Source organism: Limulus polyphemus, unplaced genomic scaffold (genome assembly GCF_000517525.1).
Source record: "Limulus polyphemus unplaced genomic scaffold, Limulus_polyphemus-2.1.2 Scaffold1447, whole genome shotgun sequence".
Classification (NCBI taxonomy): domain Eukaryota; kingdom Metazoa; phylum Arthropoda; class Merostomata; order Xiphosura; family Limulidae; genus Limulus; species Limulus polyphemus.
In genome coordinates, this window is record NW_013667057.1 from 46,612 (window position 1) to 62,480 (window position 15,869).

Here is a 15,869-nt window from a genome sequence, read left to right on the forward strand (position 1 = left end):
CAAATCAAGAGTGGATAGTGCTAAGATGTAATAGTAATCTGTCTCAAATCAAGAGTGGGTAGTGCTAAGATGTAATAGTAATCTGTCTCAAATCAAGAGTGACTAGTGATACAATGTAACATTAATCTGTTTTAAATCAAGAGTAAGTAATGCTACAATTTAACAGTAATCTGTTTCAAATCAAGAGTGGATAGTGCTACAATTTAACAGTAATCTGTTTCAAATCAAGAGTGACTAGTGCTACAATGTAATAGTAATCTGTTTTAAATCAAGAGTAAGTAATGCTACAATGTAACAGTAATCTGTCTCAAATCAAGAGTGACTAGTGCTACAATGTAATAGTAATTTGTTTTAAGTCAAGAGTAAGTAATACTACAATTTAACAGTAATCTGTTTGAAATCAAGAGTGACTAGTGCTACAATTTAACAGTAATCTGTTTCAAATCAAGAGTGACTAGCAAAACAATGTAACAGTAATCTGTTTCAAATCAACAGTGAATAGTGCTACAATGTAATAGTAATTTGTTTTAAGTCAAGAGTAAGTAATACTACAATTTAACAGTAATCTGTTTGAAATCAAGAGTGACTAGTGCTACAATTTAACAGTAATCTGTTTCAAATCAAGAGTGACTAGCAAAACAATGTAACAATAATCTGTTTCAAATCAACAGTGAGTAGTGCTACAATGTAATAGTAATTTGTTTTAAATCAAGAGTGACTAGTGCTACAATGTAATAGTAATTCGTTTTAAATCAAGAGTAAGTAATGCTACAATGTAATAGTAATTTGTTTCAACTCAAGAGTGACTAGTGCTACAATTTAACAGTAATCTGTTTCAAATCAAGAGTGACTAGCAAAACAATGTAACAGTAATCTGTTTCAAATCAACAGTGAGTAGTGCTACAATGTAATAGTAATTTGTTTTAAATCAAGAGTGACTACTACAATGTAATAGTAATTTGTTTTAAATCAAGAGTGACTAGTGCTACAATTTAACAGTAATCTGTTTCAAATCAAGAGTGACTAGCAAAACAATGTAATAGTAATCTGTTGCAAATCAAGAGTGACTAGTGCCACATTTAACAGTAATCTGTTTCAAATCAAGAGTGACTAGTGCTACAATGTAATAGTAATTTGTTTTAAATCAAGAGTGACTAGTGCCACAATTTAACAGTAATCTGTTGCAAATCAAGAGTGACTAGCAAAACAATGTAATAGTAATCTGTTTCAAATCAAGAGTGACTAGTGCTACAATTTAACAGTAATCTGTTTTAAATCAAGAGTGACTAGTGCTACAATTTAATAGTAATTTGTTTTAAATCAAGAGTGACTAGTGCTACAATTTAATAGTAATTTGTTTTAAATCAAGAGTGACTAGTGCTAAAATTTAATAGTAATTTGTTTTAAATCAAGAGTGACTAGCAAAACAATGTAACAGTAATCTGTTTCAAATCAAGAGTGACTAGTGCTACAATGTAATAATAATAATTTGTTTGTAATCAAGAGTGACTAGTGCTACAATGTAATAATAATAATTTGTTTGTAATCAAGAGTGACTAGTGCTACAATTTAATAGTAATCTGTTTTAAATCAAGAGTGACTAGTGCCACAATTTAACAGTAATCTGTTTCAAATCAAGAGTGACTAGTGCTACAATGTAATAATAATAATTTGTTTGTAATCAAGAGTGAGAAAAGTTATAATGTAATAATTGTATGTTTGCCATCAAGAATGAGTAGCATTAGAATGCAATAGGAGTCTGTTTGAAATCAAGGGTGAGTAAATCTGGAATTTATTAGTAATGTGTTTGAGATCAACAGTTAGTAGTTATATGTCGAAAGCAAGGAACCTGAAATAAAATGAGCTCATATTTTTCGTGAATTGCATGCATTGATAAATCACAGTATGTAATGGGAAATCAGTAAAATTATGGTTTTATAAAAGTGGATTTCAACAAACCTCATGCAGTGTTAAAGGTTTCTCGGGTTTCCTTTTGCAGTCAAATCGACCATATATTGCTGCATACTTCCTCATTTCGTCCATTCTCCGGGGATCGTCATCAGACATATTCATCACATACTAAAAAATAAAAAACACGCTTCTGAAAAATAGTTATCAGGTGATGTTGAGGAAATGGTCATCTGTGATTGAAAATAAATATTAATGACTGAATGTAAGAGCTACATTCATCAAATAATAGATGAAAAACAGGCTTTGCCAAAATATTTACCATATTAATACAGTCATCTCGTACAGAAATATATTTAAGTTATTATTTTCACATATATTGTTCTGAGGGTAAAAAAAAACTCAGAACATATTCATAAAATATAAAATTAATAAAATAATTCTAATCACATTCATTAGATGTTCAAATTTGAAACAGCTTTTGTCATTAGTTTCATCACAGTCTGAAATACAAATGACTCATTAGTGTAATGTACCTTGTAGTCAACACAAAACTTTATTCACACACAAGATCTATTCTGTACATGTAGACCTTACACCAGATCATAAGCTCTATTTTGTACATATTAACTTCAAACCAGATTATAAGCTTTATTCACCACACATATATATTCATACATCATGACCTTTAATGTGTACCTTCACTACACACCAGATCATAACACTCAATTCTCTACATATTCACCCCATGCTAGATCATAATCTTTACTGTGTTTATATTTACTTCACATATTCAACACACATCACATCATATACTTTATTCTGTACAAATTCACCCCCACCAGATTCCAATCTCTATTTTGTACATATTCACTCATACCAGATCCTAATCTCTATTATGTACATATTCACCCACACCAGATCATAAACTATATTGTGTACATATTCACTCAAACTAAATCATAAACTATATTGTGTACATATTCACTCACACCAGATCATAAACTATATTGTGTACATATTCACTCACACCAGATTATAAACTACATTGTGTACATATTCACTCACACTAGATCATAAACTATATTGTGTAAATATTCACTCAAACTAGATGATAAACTATTAATAAATATGTAAGGATTAGAGCTCTATGATCTAGATTAAATAATATTTCATATTAGATTTATGATCAACAGTGATAAATATGTAAAGAATAGAGCCATATGATGTAGAATAAAGCTGTTTTCATAACAGGTTTATGTTCTAAAGTGATATATAGAGAATAGAGCCCTTTGATGTACAACAGATATTTTCGTAATTGGTTTGTGATCTAAAGTGATATGAAAAGAGTAGAGTCTATGATCTAGAATAAAGCTGTTTTCATAACAGGTTTATGTTCTAAAGTGATATATAGAGAATAGAGCCCTTTGATGTACAACAGATATTTTCGTAATTGGTTTGTGATCTAAAGTGATATGAAAAGAGTAGAGTCTATGATCTAGAATAAAAGTATTTTCATAATAGTTATATGTAATACATTGATAAATATATAAAGAATAGAGCCTTATGATCTAGAATATTGTTTATAATCTACACCGATGAAGATATTTTCATCATAGGTTTATGATCAGCAGTGATGAATATTTAAAAGATAGAACTTATCATCTAGTGTGAGTGAATATGTACACAATAGGTTTATGATCAGCAGTGATGAATATTTAAAAGATAGAACTTATCATCTAGTGTGAGTGAATATGTACACAATAGGTTTATGATCAGCAGTGATGAATATTTCAAAGATAGAACTTATCATCTAGTGTGAGTGAATATGTACACAATTGATATGAAAAATAGAGCCTTATGATCTCAAATAAAGATATTTTAATAACAGATTTATGAGCTACGGTAATAAATATGTAAGGATTAGAGCTCTATGATCTAGATTAAATAATATTTCATAATAGGTTTATGATCTACAATGATATGAAAAATAGAGCCTTATGATCTCAAATAAAGATATTTTAATAACAGATTTATGAGCTACGGCTGTAGATCATAAACCAGTCGTGAAAATATCTTTATTCTAGATCACAGGAATCTACTCCTCATATATTCGTTACTTTAAATCATAAAACTTTGTTATGAACACATCATATGTTCTGTACATATTTTTGCTGTAAATCTATGCAAAACATGAGTGCTCTAAAGGAGAAGTATTCGAGAAACAGAGAACACTTTAAGCTTCCCATGTTACAATTCTGAACCGCGATATTTATTTAACCTATATACGAAGGGCTGTACATAAATCCACACCAAGTTTTGTTTGATTAGCAAATTCTCAAATCTAATATCACGATAGAATAACCCTGACAAAAGAGAAATATATTTATAGTCAGTCTTATTTTTTTCTTTCGTGGCCTTAAAGGGGCACAGACAAAATGCAGCGGAATCAAGTCTACAGATTTTAGGGAGTACAAATAACCACAGTAATCCTTTTATAAATGTCAGATTAATGGATAAATATTATTTAATGAGAGTGATGTTTTATTCCGTCGGCTAAAAAAAATAACTTCTTCTCCATATTACAATGACATTTGAAAATAGTTATTAAAATAACAATAGTCAGCAGGTCTGCATAACGCTTCCGAAAATTACCCCCACCCCACCCCCAAAGTTCTTTTTTATTGAATCTTAGTGTAAACATCACGTTTATAGACCAAACAAACGAACATTTTTGGGGTATTTCTCAGAATGTCTACTCGATAGTTTTACTGAACCGTTTAAATAACTTCGCTCACAGGAATACTCCCAGGAAATATTGGAGTATGTCATACTTTTCATTTGCTTTCGAGGAATAAAGGTACTTCCTTGTGTGTGACTGCCATTAGTATCCAGTCATGTAGAACAATTTAACCTACAACAAAACTCGTTTAAAACAAGCAACAAAAGTCTGTAATAACTAAAGCAATCAATAGCTATAGCTTTGACAATCAGAATTATTTTCTTACATTCGTCACTCATCAAGATGCTATACCAGAATTTATCTAAAAATACGATGGCGCTGATTAAATTCTGTTAACTGTTGCTTTAGTGTAACTGACTGACTGAAGTGTATATTACAATAATGATTTATACTTAAGTGCATAATAACAGTCGTACACGACCCTATGTTGCTTACATAAAAAAAAAGAAGTGACGAAGAAATATGGCTTTTATATTTCCAACTACATTATTGGTTGTGTAAGTTGAAAAATCTGATGTAATATATCACTGATTTTAGGAAAGAATTTTAAAGTTCAGCAGCAGAAAAAAACACAACAAAAAACAGGGTTAAGCGGAAGAATTACATACACAAAAAGTTTAATACAGATATACAGTAGTCGGCAGAGAAAGTTTAATAAAGATATATACTTGATGTCAAAGCAAGTTCAATAAAGATACATCTAGTTGGCAGAGAAGATTTAATAAAGAGATATACTTGATGTCAAAGAAAGTTCAATAAAGATACATCTAGTCGGCAGAGAAGATTCAATAAAGATATATACTAGTCGTCAGAGAAGATTCAATAAAGATATATACTAGTCGTCAGAGAAGATTCAATAAAGATATATACTAGTCGTCAGAGAAGGTTCAATGATTGCGATGAAAAAAAAGGGCGCCACAAATTGAGGTCGTGGGAGCACTACAATAGTCCACGAATTTTTGCGATGAAAAAAAAAAGCGAGCCGCAAATTGAGGTCGTGGGAGCACTACAATAGTCCAAAAATTTTTGGCAGCGCAAAGTCTCGAACCCAAGACCCTCGTATCACCAGTTGGATACGGAACTTTATGAACTGGTTCGAAAAGCATTTCTTCGTTTATCATTTGCTGAGTTGGAGACTGACCAATAAGTTAGAAATGTTCTTGAAAATTAAATAACAGAACGAAACACTTTTTCATGTTAGTGACGTAAATTATGAAGTAAATTCTAATTTTATATGTACATAAACTCTCGTTTACACACCTATACTTAAAGCTCATGTTTGGAAGGAACGTGGCAGTATAAACTAATATATTGGCAATTGTAACAACTTATTTTATTGTGCTTATTTTCAAACAAAGTTATGAAACATTTTCTGCGTCTCAAATGGAAAACATATTACAATTTTTTAAAATAAATATCTAACATTGCCTACTTTTGGTAATCTTCTGTATTACCATATAAATAATGTAAGATAATAGTCGTATATAAAAAGAAAAAGTCTTGTAGAAATGAAGTAGAGATGAATCCTGGAGCGCCACCACTTACTATATCTAAGAGGTTCCTTTATATAATAAACACGATAATGCTGAAATAAACTAGTGTTTTAACAACACCTTTCCGTTTTACAGCAGAGCTTGTTAAATGGCTATTGTAAGCCTTTTAAACTGGGCTCAGTAAACTTGAAAAACATGATTTGTTTTTCTTTTTGTCTGTAAGGATTTGAAAACGTTTCAATTCTTACAAGAAACTACTGATAAACTGTATCGCTAAAATAAAATCAAGAAATATTAATTTTTGTGGTATATTGTGTTACCTTCTTTCTGTAGTAACCACTTTAAAAAATCCAGACAATACAAAAACAAACAGACCATGTTCGTATAAAACTTCGGTGTATAAAAAAAATAACAACAAAACGGCTGATGGCCTTATTCGTGACAACAACCTCTAGGTTTTCAGTACGTCTGATCTTTGATCGAAACTACGTACCATAGTGTACGCCACTAAACGTGTTCTACTTTGCAGTATTGTTTTATGTTGTTAAAGTTATAAAAATAAAATTGACAAAAGAGATTAAATAAGCTAATAAGGATGTTTGTTTTTAAATTCGCGCAAAGCTACACGAGGGCTATCTGCGCTAGCCGTCCCTAACTTAGCAGTGTAATACTAGATGGAAGGCAGCTAGTCATCACCACCCACCGCCAACTCTTGGACTACTCTTTTACCAACGAATAGTGGCATTGACCGTCACATTATAACGGCTGAAAGGGCGAGCATGTTTTGGTGGGACTGGGATTCGAACCAGCGACCCTCAGATTGCGAGTCGAGCGCCCTAACCACTTGGCCATGCAGAGTAGACATGGCTAAAGAGGAGAACTTGTCGTGCGAGTCCCAACCCCTTATAGATAAGATGCTAAAGGAGAAACGTTTCATTACTTGAAAAATTTTATTTCTTAATTCAATTCGCGGACGTGACTTAAGTTCCGACAGCCGAGAAGGATGGATGATTTCATTTATTTGCTGTAAAGCGCAAAGCTACACAATGGGCTATCTGTGCTGTTCCCACCAGGGGTAGGCATGGTGGTTAGGGTACTTGATTGGCAGTCTGCGGGACGTGAGTTCGAATCCCCGTCCCACCAAACATGCTTTCACTTTCAGCCGTGGGACGTTATAATGATACACTCAATCCCACTATTCATTGGTAAAAAATTAGCCCAAATATTGGCGGTGGTTGGTGATGAGTAGTTGCCTTCTCCCTAGTCTTTCACTGCTAAATTAGAGACGGCTAGCGCAGATAGACCTCGTGTAGCTTTGCGCAAAATTCAACAAATCAAACCCACCACAGGTGTCGAAACTCGGTGTTTAGCGTTATAAGCCTTCAGTCTTACCGCTAAGCCACTGGGGGCGAGAAAGGAGAAGAGCTGAATTACTACGAACTAAAAGTTAACAGCGTTTAATAACAACCTAGATACACCGAAGATAAACTGTATAGTAAAAAACTTGGTTGAAAGCAGTTTTTGAATCGTTTATTACGAAACCTGATACATCATTTTAAGAATTCTCGATACCATGTACGTTTTAACGTGACCGATCTGTTCAAGATAACCTTAGATATACCACTAAGTAGGCTACACCGTTCAGGTGATGCTCTATTTCTGACGAGTTGAAGTTTATTTAGAGATTGTGAAACAGGTAAGAGTTTCCAGTTTTGAAAGATTAAGACAAAAAACAAGTAAGCCTTACGAATATTCATGTCGTGTCGGTTCTGCTGTTAATCCAGTGTAGTCACGTTGATAGCGAGAACTTTATAGAAGAAATAATTTTATGAACCCATTAGAGAAAACAAAGGTGTTTGTTATTAAGCACAAAACTACACAAAGGGCTATCTGTGCTCTGCCCACCACGGGTATCGAAACCCGGTTTATAGCAGTATAAGTCCGAAGACATACTACTGTGCCACTGTGGAGTAAGCTACAAAAAGGGCTATCTGTGCTCCTACCACCACGGGTATCGAAACCCGGTTTATAGAGTTGTAAGTCCACAGACATACCGCTGCGCCACTGGGGGTAAAGCAAAGGAGATCACGTTATTATAGTATGTCAACCACACTACATCAGCTACATCCAGTGTTGACAAGGTCTTTCGCCCACAACCAGGGCTCATCAAGCCGGCTGGGATACGACATATATATATATATATAGTATTGGTGTAGGGTGCTATTTATATCATCAATATTTATGAACAACTGTTACGGTGTGCATCAGATTAATTGTAATTATTGTCAATTTTAAGTCATTTACAACTCACATTTTTAGATAAGAATTAATAACACAGAATTAATTATTTTGTTATTTTATTTGGATTAACTTAACCATCATTCTCAAGAACTGGCGAACGAATAAGCTAGGCTTCTTGTTTCCGGAATGGGTCAAGCAACCCCAGTGACCAGGGTCAACGGGAGAAAACTACATTAGTCCGTTTACACACAATCGATGATCAGGTTAAATGTCAATAGAAAATGAAACACGACAAGTAACCAGACGCTCTGTAAGCTTTGTCACATAAAGTTCCGTCTATAAAAACTAAAAACTTCATTTCAGCAGCATGTATACCTAGGCATTCTATTTCGAATACAATTTTCAACGAGCCTGAATATATTTGTATGGTGCAAACCTATATTTCGTACGTTTTAAGTTACAATAAAAAAATAATTAGTTTTCTAGTGTTAAAGGTTACCTACGGATTTTGATTGAGCATGTTTTAAAATTGTCAGGTTGCTGTATCGTGAGAGCTGAACGAACTAGGTACAGTTGAACATTGTCGGTTATTTGTTGATTTAGACATGAAGAAATGTGGAAAAACCCTTACTCCTCTAAATGGGACATAGTCAAAAATCGTGTTTAAATGACTTTGAAAAACAACGATGGAAGTTTTAGGATTTTCTTTTCAAATATGATATTGCTTGAGTGGGACGTGGAACCTCGAGTTTTATGCAACAGGATATGTTTCCTCACTCTAATTTGAAAATTAACATTTAGAAACATACTCTGCTTATATTGTGTTTCATCGCAGCTTTCGTAACTCTACCCTTCTCACTGCAAAGACGGCAAAAACACCTATTACCAATTTCTACGAAGAGATGGCGCCACAAATATGTTGTTAAGCAATCAGTTTCCACACGGCTGCAGTAAGTGCGTGTTTCTTACATCAACGGTAACGTGTTCAATCTCCACATAATAATTCAAGAATGGCTAATGATAAAAAGTCACCAAACTTGTCTTTCACATTTAATGTGAAAAACAAATAAATAAAAACTGAAAGTAAGAGTTTTGGAATTACATGCAAGTGAATTATGAGGTCCTTTGGGCGTGAATTAGCACCTGAATCAAATGTCATACAGTTTATAGTATTCGTGAAATGTCACGAAACATAAGGAGCAGAAGCTATTATTTAAAACATTTTATGTTAATTCTGGACTTACGTCTATATAACTGTTAAAAACTAAACGAAAAAATGTGGAAAGTGAAGCCATTTGTTATATTTAGTTTCTGTTGCTTTTTCAGGTAATGCCAGGGTGCTGGAGAAAATAAAATATTATTTACAAAAATAAGTTTTTTTTTTGTTTCGAAAGTTCGCCTAGAACTTCGCTAATCGTCCCTAATTTTGAACTGTTGGATTAGAGGAAAGTAGCTAGTCTATAGCGTCTACAGCAAAAATCTGGAATTACATTAATCGAATAATGAGATATAACCGTCACGCCTATAACGCACCCACGGCCTCAAAGTGTGGAGAGTGATTTTGCAGCAACGGGACGCGCACAACTGAACCTCAGGTTCACAGACCAGCACGCTAGCCACTAAGCCAGGACCGACCCACAAACCAATTAATCCACAACTATTAATTAAAACAGATTTACTACTAAACAAGACGAGTTTATAAGATTTATACGTATACATAAAAATGTTTGTTACGATCAGTTTATTTCAACTACCAGCCTAGTTTAAGCTTTAATATTATTTGTCGTAAAGTTGTAAAGTCTAGTTATACTTGCATGAACTGCTGATGTAAAATATTATGTTACTTTTGATACAGTTCAGCAGTAAAAATATAGACACGAAATTTCAAAGTTATCGTACTAGTTTAGTTTTTAATGTTTTCTCGAGTTGCTCGGTTTACTTAGTAAAAGGGGGAAAATTTTGATTTTAAGGACTGTTTGTTTCGGATATTGCGCGAAGCTACATCAAAGTTATCTGCGTTACTCAGCCCTAATTTGGAGTTAGTCAACAGCACCCATAGCCTAATCTTGGGCTACTCTAATCGAACAGTAGGATTAACCATCACTCTCATAAAGACGTAATTTTTTTTACATTTTTTATGACAATGGGACGCGAGCCATGGACGTTCGGATGTCCAGTTTAGCACGATACGCTAGGCCCGTTTTTTTGAAAGAAAGAACATGTAAAACAGTGTGCAATACTGAATTAAAACGACTTGTATATCTGTTTAAAATAGGATTAAGGTGAGGGTTTGTAATTGACCTGAAAAATTCTATCAGACTTCAATCTCTTGATTTGAAGCTTGTTTGAAGATGAACTTACAACGCTAAAATCTTGGGTTCGATTCCCGCGCTGGACACAACAGATAGTCCAATGTAGCTTTGCTCTAAAACAAACAAACGAAAACGAGTCATCGATCGGATAGCGGAGATCACATCTCAATCGTCAACTCTCTCTTACGGTCGCTTCCTGTTTAAAAGTTTTCTAAATACACTTTCTATGTCTGGTAAAGTATTGAGGTAGCAGACCGATATATCGTCCTTACAAAAACTTCAAAGTAAGAAGACAAAGAAGGTGTACATGTGTTTTTCTTATGCCTAGATTTTCACCATAAATAATCTTTAAACATAATATCATAATGTATCTACTGCAATACTTTATCTTATGCCTCACCATGTAATTTTCTGTGCGAGTGTAATAACATCATAAATGTTTAAATATGTCATTAGTCTTAGCTCTCAAACATGAAAAGTTTTACACAGTTACAGATCAATTAAACATAAGATTTATCTCTATTTAGACATCTTAATAGAAACGCAGCTCTTCACGTTTTTTGGTAGTTTACAAATGGCTATTTAATTAAAACGTCGTAATCGACGTACGATATTAATGAAGACTTCATAGGTATGTGATACGACTTGAAGATCTTGTTTAACAAAACAAGCACATTTGACCGGCAACGTTAGTTCTTTATGAAATCATCTCCACAGGAGTGTTTCTTATAAAAGATACTTAAGCCTATTGAACCTAGCTTTCAACAGAGAAACGCCGCTGGTAATATCGACCTCCATTCTGCACGATTCTAGTTTAGGCCTACTTTTGCATTTATATATCTCACAGTTTACCTGTTTTAATAGTCAATTCCTATACTGTTTTAAGTCACCCACTCAGGAGGTTGTCTCATTGTACCACCAGTTAACATTTTCATTTGGTAATCAATAATTATAGTTCACTGAAGAATTTCTTCTGTCGTTGACAAAACTTACATGTTACGCTACAAAACTAAAAACCTGGATTCACAACGCTGGTGGCTAACAAAAAGCAAGTCACTCAACAAAAATTTGAAGATAATTTCTATTCTGCCCCCCCCCCCCCAAAGATATTAAATGATCACTCGAAAAACAAATAAACTACTTTAGACAAAAATACACAGCATACTAATATGCAACCCACCTTCTGAGTGCGTTTAACCAACCCTGTAGGAAGTGACATTACTAAAGTTGGTAAAATAAAAGTAAAAAAAAAAAAACATCGTCTGATATTTTCTTTTTAAGGCTATATCGTTATTTTGTTAGAAATCGGTACTCATTGTATAATATTGAACTTCTTTGAAAACAAACTTCAATATTTAAGTTTTTATAATCATTATGTTTGGTAGCAGAGTAATAAAAGCTTCTGTTTTATGATACTGAATGTCGATTATAGAATAGGATAGTTTAATAACACTGAAAAACAAAACTCAAATTTCTAACTAGTCATGTATTAATAAATGTTTTTCAACAAATTATCACATGGATTTTTTGTACTTTGATAAGACTATTAAATGAAACTAAAACATGTTCACAGATTTAAAACCAAATGTAATGAACGACCACATGAATATCATTGCTGGACAACTGAAACAAACAAACAAAAAAAAATATTCGATGAAGATACATTCTTTGTTTATTAAATTGTTTAATATTATTTGGGTATTTCTTATTCTATTTGATAATACCAGAAGGTACAGAATTACAGAAAGGGGAAAAAAAGAAGATCCTGAAAAATGCATGAAAAACGAAAGGGCGTGCTTACCACCACAGTTGCATGACAACATACTATGCCTTAAAGCAGCTTTGGAGAAACTGTTATAAATTCGTAAAAGGCAACAACACGAATAAATCAACCAGTGGGCCCTCAGTAAATTTACGGACTTTACAGCGCTAAAATCTGGGGTTCGATTCCCCGCAGTGGACAGATTACACAAGTCTCGTTGTATAGTTTTGTGTTTAAACAACGGCATTAAACAATGAAGGAATCATTTAACAGCTTTCTCTGCCATTTTGTTTGTTTTAACACATTATGGTCAACAATAACTTCTTGACATTGTCAGCTTAAAACAGATTATGTAGCCTAGTGTGAGCTAGAACTTCTAAGACATGGTTATTACAGTTTGGCACATTTTGTAATTTACACACGCGCGCATGCACGCACACACACACATTTGTACTTATGTTGTTAATTTTATTCAACTGACTGCATAATGACGTCAAACATCGTGAACGATTTGCGTCACTCGCTCTGCTTAGGTTTTATAATTAATTTTTGTGATTGAATGTAATATCTAAATTCAGATTTTTCAGAAAAAAGTCGCACAAAGTTCAAGCTTTTCTTCTCAAAAACGTTTGTCCATATTTGTTATTGACAGTTATTGGGTTTCGAATTGTTATTAGATATAAAAGTTGTTTACTCTCGTCTAAGACGACTATTTCTCCAGTTACTTTCTATATAAATTACATTTGCTACCAGCTCGAAAAATAAGTTTTTTGTCACCTTAGTATCGGTTCATTTACGCGTTGTTTGGCACAAATATATAAGTAACTTATTAAAAAAAAGATTATTAAAAAGCTACAACTTGATGAATTGATGTCAAATACCAATGGACATGCCATTTTCTAACAACAGTTCTGATTTTTCTACGGTGTACATCTTTGTTAGTTAATAAGAGCAAATGTGGCTGAACTTAAAGCAAGAATAAGTGAATAAACACACACATTTATTCCTTATTCATAGCACTTTTATGGGTACGAGACTATTATGGTTTACGCGATACATAATCAAATACAATAGTGCCCATTCTCTATATTTTAATTTCTTCCAAGTAGTAAAGATACCTTTTAAAACTCTGAGTCTTAAGTTAATCCTAATTAAACTTTCTGTCTGTACTTATTTCGTGTGTGTGTTTAGGAAAAATGGATTCCCAGTAGTCCAACTTAGAAACATGATGCTAATTCATGATAATCTCTTTTCATGAAGGAAAATGATGGAATTTCATGAGAGAAAATCTCATTCCTACTTCACGACAAATTACCTGCGCCTTTTCCCCATCTTTTAACCCTTTGTACACGTGGGAAGTGTTCCCACAGGATTTGACTGAGCAGTCACTGTTTGGAAGGACATCTGCGCGCCATCGCGTGCTCTCGATCGATATGCAAATTAGTGGCGCCTATTCTTGTGGGGTTTGAGCGAGTGATGTGAAAGTAAAGTGGCACTACTCGCAGAGAACATGGACAAGATATATGAATCTACAACATATCTTGTGGCAGCGTCCCACGGTGACAGTAGCCCAGGAGATGTGTGCGTTCTATACACATGCATGTGTTGGCAGATTGCCATGGTAATAATCTGGTTTTTAACTCGTTCAACGCCCAGGCCTCAGCTCCAACCAACAAACGCCTCTCTCGCGGTTTTGAAAATATAAAGGGAGTAGTTTCATAACTCTAAAGTGCAACTGGAAAAGAAAAAGTTATTTTATACGTTAAATGAGAGCTTCGAAAAATTTGTTTCGACTGGCTCGTTTTTTGTTTTCGTGGATTTTTCAAGTAGTAAAAAAAAGGTCTTCTCTAAGATAACCAGTTCTTTTATTTATTAATTAAAATGACCAGTTAACTGAAATCATTTGATCAACTTCTATCAAACTAGATCAAGTATCCTAGAGCTATTTTGTTGTTTTTCAGAATTTGTTTGAGGAATTTAGACATTTTGGCAATAAAGTTAGAAAAAGAACGACATTTTCTCTCCAGTTAATAATAAAAAAGCTTTTGATTTCAGTCAACATTTCGCCAATGCGGCTTCATCAGGGAAAAGTTGTGACTACTTAAAGCACGTTAAAAACAAATTTCAAGAAAAATATAACTGTAGAAGCACCATTTGAAAACTTGGTAAATTAAGAATGTGCAAAAGAAGAGATAAAACAACAACAACAAAAACTTTTTCTTTGAAGGTTTCACTCTTTTAGATCAAGTCCCATCATGCTAAAAGTAAACCTAATGATCAGACATATGATGTTCACATTTGGAAACTTGAAACATTTCAGTATGGTATGTCCCTATTCAACCACCGAATTAAAGTTCTTATCGATCGCTCCCATCAGCACGAGCTAAAATGACGGAAACTCGTTGCACAAGCAAGAACTGTTTCCTAAGCGAAGGGTTAGATGGAGTTTTGTATCGAATCTCGGTTTTAATGGGAAAACGGAAACAAAAATGGAAAACACAAGTTGTTTAATATAAAAATGATTTGATAGACAAAGCAAAAAAAAAAAGACCAGATTGATACTTTGGTTCAAACATTTATAAGGTTTGACTTTGGATGGACATTCAGAAATAAAATGTACTTCTTAGTGTTATTTGTTGAATTACGCAAAATGTCAGAGTGACATAAGAACATTGATCAGAAATAGAATAACATTTGAAATAAGTACATTGATTAAACGTAAATTTTTCAGTGACAGGGAAAACTTACCAGTAATAGATTATTTAGAGAGACAGGAACACTGATCACAAGTAAATGCCCCGGTAAAAGGAAAACGCCGATCAAAAGAAAATGTTCTTGTGATATAGGGACACTAACCAAAGAAGATGCTCTTGTGAGATAGGGACACTAACCAAAAGAAGATGCTCTTGTGAGACGGGGACACTAACCAAGAGAAGATGCTCTTGTGAGACGGGGACACTAACCAAGAGAAGATGCTCTTGTGAGACAGGGGCACTAACCAAGATAAGATGCTCTTGTGAGACAGGGGCACTAACCAAGATAAGATGCTCTTGTGAGACAGGAATACCAATCAAGTGAAGACGCTTCTGTTAGGAAGGTACATTGATCAAGATAATATGCTCTTGGGAGAGAGAGTGTTAATGAGATAACTACATGGAGTAAAAGTGGATGGAGAGAGAGTGTTAATGAGAGAACTACATGGAGTAAAAGTGGATGGAGAGAGAGTGTTAATGAGATAACTACATGAAGTAAAAGTGGATGAAGAGAGAGAGTTAATGAGAGAACTACATGGAGTAAAAGTGGATGGAGAGAGATAGTTAATGAGATAACTACATGAAGTAAAAGTGGATGGAGAGAGAGAGAGTTAATGAGATAACTACATGAAGTAAAAGTGGATGGAGAGAGAGAGA

At 33.7% G+C, this 15,869-nt stretch overlaps 1 protein-coding gene across 3 annotated transcripts in view; it reads right to left on the bottom strand.

Moving 5' to 3' along the window:
• The window catches only part of LOC106463619 (NGFI-A-binding protein 1-like), a 90,484-nt gene that overhangs the window by 31,504 nt on the left and 43,111 nt on the right, over positions 1-15,869 (bottom strand). For all 3 annotated transcript variants that reach the window (XM_013923668.2, XM_022391154.1, XM_022391153.1), the window contains one exon: positions 1,960-2,079. In XM_013923668.2, coding sequence (XP_013779122.1) covers positions 1,960-2,079 — 120 coding nt within the window. The remainder of the gene's footprint in view (positions 1-1,959; positions 2,080-15,869) is intronic.